Raw genomic sequence first — 4,446 nt, 5'->3', positions numbered from 1 at the left:
CGTCACAATCCGGGCGGCCTCGGCGTTCCCAGGCCGGCGATTGAAGCGGGCAGCTCGCGCCTGAGCCATGGACTTCCCCTGGACCCTCCTCGGCCCCTCCCACCCCCTGGCTGCCGGCCCCCCCCTCCGGGGCTAGCGCTCGACGGCGGCTCCGAGGGGGCGGGGCTCTGGGAATGGCTGTGCCCCCTTCGGCTCCTCTGCCGTGCTCGCCCTTTTACCTGGGGAGGCAGACGTCTTGCCTGCAGTGCTCATGGGGCATGGAGGAGAAGGCGGTGGCCAGCGCGGGCTGCCGGGAGTCCCCGGCCCCCCCGAAGGCCGGCTCCGTCCCGTGCTTCAACATATCGGTGGACCAGGAGGACATCCTCCCGGGCGCCCTGCGCCTCATCCAGGAGCTGCGGCCGCACTGGAAGCCCGAGCAAGTTCGGACCAAGGTAACCGAGAGCGGGCGCGTGGCCGGGGGCTGAGGCTGGGGCCCTGCCCGGGCCGGAGCCAGAGCGCTGATGCGCTGGCTGGGTGGCAGAGTATCGGGCCCCGGGGGGCGCAGAGCTGCCGCGCAGGAGAGGTTTGGAACGGTGGGTGCTGTGTAGATTGGGCCCTCCATCTATTTCGCTCCGTAAACCAAGCTAGGCTGACACCCCCTGGCCCCTCCACACGCAGCCCCTTCGCTGGGGCCTCTGAGGCAACCCCAGAGCCACCTGCCCAGTGGTAGCGTGGTGCGCGTGCGGGCCCCACCCCCCGGTCGCCAGCACCCGTGCTCTCCGTGCCCAGAAGCGCTTATCCAGCGAGCTCTGGAACCCGAGGAAGCCAGTAACTTTCGAGGTGCCCCCCAACACACACACACACCACCCCCGCCCTCGCCTGCTGCCCCATCTGCATGGAGGGGGCAAAGTCTCAGGGCCAGGGGCCACCCTGCATAATTCCTGCGGGCACATCCCCCACGCAGGGCTCCTTCCCCACCCCAGTCATGGCAATCCTCGGGGACACACATGTGGGCAGAGCCCCTCCCTGGGGAGTGCCAGCCTGCCCCGAATTCTCTGAAAAGAAACTTTCATCTGCCCACCCACTCCCACCTCCTCTTCGGGCTGCCTGTGGAGGAAGGTGCCCAGGCGGGGGTGGTAACTCATGCCAGGCCGTGCAGCGTGTGCTGGAGAATGGGGTAGGGGCCTCGAGGCTGACCAGCATGCTAAGTGGAGAAAGTCAAGGTTTGGGGAGGTAGCAAACCTGGTGTGGAGGATGACAGACCTCTGAGAAGAGGGGGTGGAGGAGGGGGAGTGAATGCAAAGAGAAAGCCACCCTTTCATATTCAGACTGCCAAGCCCACCAGACCTGGGGTTAATTCCAGCACTGTTCTCTCCCACCATGAACCCCGCCAGGCCTCAGTTTCCCCATCTAGAATCAGCTAGCGTCCTGTGAGGTCCCTCCCAGCATTTCACAGTAGCCTTATAATTTAAGTTGTTCCTCCCTTGTCACCCTACTACTAAGAGCCTGCTCTCCAAGCCCGGTATCACCTGTCTCTTCTGGTTCACGCTCTGAGAGGCCCTAAGGGCTTCTCATCCCATCCTCAAAGTCCTGGGGTGGCTGCAGTTTGGGAACCTGCTTTTCGCTCTGCCACTGGATGGGGCAGAGGGTACAGCTAGGTGCCCTCTGCCTGGCTGGCAGTAACCAGCTATGGGGTGGGGATGTTCTCACCTTGCGTGTGTCATTACCCAATGCTGGACCATGGGGGTTTCTTGCAGGACCCGGAGGGTTGGGGGTAGGAGGGGCGGGGACACATCTACCCATCAAGTTGTGTGGCAATGCCTCCCCTGCTGAAGCCCATGGTGAAGTGCTTGACTGCTAACCAACAGGTCGGTGGTTCGAGCCTCCTGTGGGAGAAAGCTATGCAGCCTGCTTCTGTGCAAATTTACCTCTTTGGAAACCATGCAGGGCAGTTGTCCTCTGTCGTGAGTGAGTTGACGCTGACTCTGCTGCAGAGGGGATGCTTTGATTGGTTCGTGGATAGACCCAGGAGGTGTGGATGTGCCTGGGCTGGTGGCAAGTTGTCGTTTTCTCCTTGAACACCGGTCGCCCTACCCCAAGAGTTGGGGATGGAGCGCTTACTGAAGTGAAAAGACTAATGGCCTGAGGGTACCGTGTTGTTGGGGGTTCTGTATGGTCTGCTGAGACGGGGGGCAGTGGGGAGAGATCCGAAAAGCCCTGCCCCCACCCATGCGCTGCCCTGTCCCCATGCTAGCGCTTCACTGATGGCATGACCAACAAGCTGGTGGCCTGCTACGTGGAGGAGGACATGCAGGACTGTGTGCTGGTCAGGGTGTACGGGGAGCGCACCGAGCTGCTGATCGACCGCGAGAATGAGGTCAGAAGCTTCCAGCTGCTGCAAGAACACGGCTGTGCCCCCAAACTGTACTGCACCTTCTGGAATGGGCTGTGTTATGAGTACATGCCAGGCATGGCCTTGGGACCAGAGCATATCGGGGAGCCCCAGCTCTTCAGGTGAGAGTTCCCCCCTGCCCCCCACAATCCCTCAGGCCTGGGGCTTTGACATCCATCTGTGTGGCCTGCTTCCTTGGTGTGGCGTGGATCCACAGGTGAGCGCTCTCAGATCTGTGAACTCCCTGAAATCTCATGAAAACTGCACTTGTTTCTGCACAGTGGTCTGAATTTGGGTGAACATCAGGCCAGAGGGATTTGCATCTACTTCCTGTCCCCGAGCCTTAGCCCTCCGCCCCCTCCAGGTCTGAGCAGGAAACATCTCAGACCTTGGAAATGAAATCTGAGCTGAATTCCCAGGGCTCTCCAGATTCCCTGACCCTCCCCTCCTCTGGCCAGGAGCTCAGAAATTCAAGGAGTGTGGGTCGTGCCCCTGGTGGCACGGTTGGCTCGCCTGTGCCCCCTCCATGTTGGAGCTCCCTAAGGTGGGAGCCTCTGAAGCCTGCTCCTTCTAAATACCTGGGGGTGAGGGCCCAGGAACTGAAGGAACCCTGCAGGTGGGTGCCGCCCAGTGGCAGGAAGGGGGAGCCTCTACTACACTGGCCTCTGGTGGTGCTGGGGCAGCGGTGCTGGGCAGAATCCTCCTTTCTCCCTCCAATGCCAAGCCTCTCAGGCTATGACGAGGCCCGGGCTGACTGAGCTAACTACTAGCTCCCACCCATATAGCAACACTGGAGTCTGTCTGGGACCCTGGGGGGTCTGCCTTGCCTGACCTATCAGAAGGAGATATCTACAGAGCAGGGGAGAGAAATCCAGCCCACCTAGGTGGGGAAACCAAGTCCCTGGGATTGTGTTCACCTGCTAACCTAAAATCCAGCAGTTTGGCCCTTCCCAGTGGCACTGCGAAAGAAAAACCTGTCGATCTGAGCACAGATGACAGCCAGAAAAGTGTACTATCAAACCATTTTACACTGTCACACATGGGGCCTCCTGGGCCAGAATCCATGAAGCAGCCCTGGCTTTTGGTTTTAAGGGGTCAACCCAAAGCTTGCAATTCCCACCCCTCTCCATCTCTCCTCCCCCACCCCCATCTTCCATGTCCTTGGTGGAGCAAAAGAAGCCCCCATCCTGTCCCCCATGCTCCTGCTGGCCTGGCTGTGTCTGCGGGGAGCAGACATGAGCCTGAGCAAGGGTTGTCTAGGCTCCAAGGCACTCAGCCTGGAGATGGGGGAGGGGGGTCAGAGCAGGACGGGGGACCCATATACTATACGCCTCCCGGATCTCCTCTGCCGAGTGCAAATATTGGCAGAGCCCCACCACTCCCAGGCTCCGTGCAGCGCTGTGAGTCTAGCGCTGGCGCTCCATCCCACTCCTGGAAATGATGGCCACTGAGGATGCACAGGGGGTCGATCACAAGGACTGCGCATGTGGGGGCAGGCCAGAACCTGGGGCTTGTGTGGGCAGCGGGTCCTTCCTGGAGGATTGTCTCAGGCTGGACAGCGAAGCCTTGGGATGAGGGTGGCCCTCTGAGGTGAAGGCAGGAGGAGAAGGCCAGGTGTCCTCCTGGACACCCCCGCTCGCCCCGCCACTCCGAGGGCCGAGGCTCGGCAGCAGAAATGCAGAGTGCCCAGGGTCCACACACCCAGCCCTACTGATACTCAGGCAGACGCTCTGCTCCTAGTCTGTTCAGATTCTTCCTCTGCGAAGGGAAGGCCGGGGTGGCAGGTCTCTTCTGCTGCCTCGGCCATGGCTGTGCCCTCCTGACCTCTGAAAACACAGCTTTCTTCTCTTCCCCACTTCCTAGCTGACATGCCCCCTTCAGGGGGCGAGGGCCTTGGGGACTTCTGGCGGCATTCCCCCCACATGGTGTGCCTGTCCCTTCCCAGGACCTGGCCAGGGTGGGCATGTCAGCGGAACCACTTGGGAACAAGATTTCCACCAGGCCTTTGTTGCCTCTCCCTGTGATGATTATTCCAGCAACAGGGTGGCTGCAGTTTGGGAACCTGCTTTTCGCTC

The 4,446-nt window shown here is 60.9% G+C and overlaps 1 protein-coding gene across 1 annotated transcript in view; it reads left to right on the top strand.

Annotated features, from left to right (window-relative positions):
• Nucleotides 1-159: 159 nt before the first annotated feature.
• Nucleotides 160-4,446, top strand: part of ETNK2 (ethanolamine kinase 2) — a 20,077-nt gene continuing 15,790 nt past the window's right edge. The window contains exons 1-2 of the mRNA XM_004699826.4: nt 160-431; nt 2,234-2,493. Of these exons, the coding sequence (XP_004699883.1) occupies nt 174-431; nt 2,234-2,493 (518 nt within the window). The 5' untranslated portion in view covers nt 160-173. The remainder of the gene's footprint in view (nt 432-2,233; nt 2,494-4,446) is intronic.

Source organism: Echinops telfairi, unplaced genomic scaffold, assembly GCF_000313985.2.
Source record: "Echinops telfairi isolate 266 unplaced genomic scaffold, ASM31398v2 ScPeMD7_7424;HRSCAF=8462, whole genome shotgun sequence".
NCBI lineage: Eukaryota > Metazoa > Chordata > Mammalia > Afrosoricida > Tenrecidae > Echinops > Echinops telfairi.
Note: the sequence above shows the minus strand (reverse complement) of the source record. Positions and strands in the feature narration are given on the sequence as shown.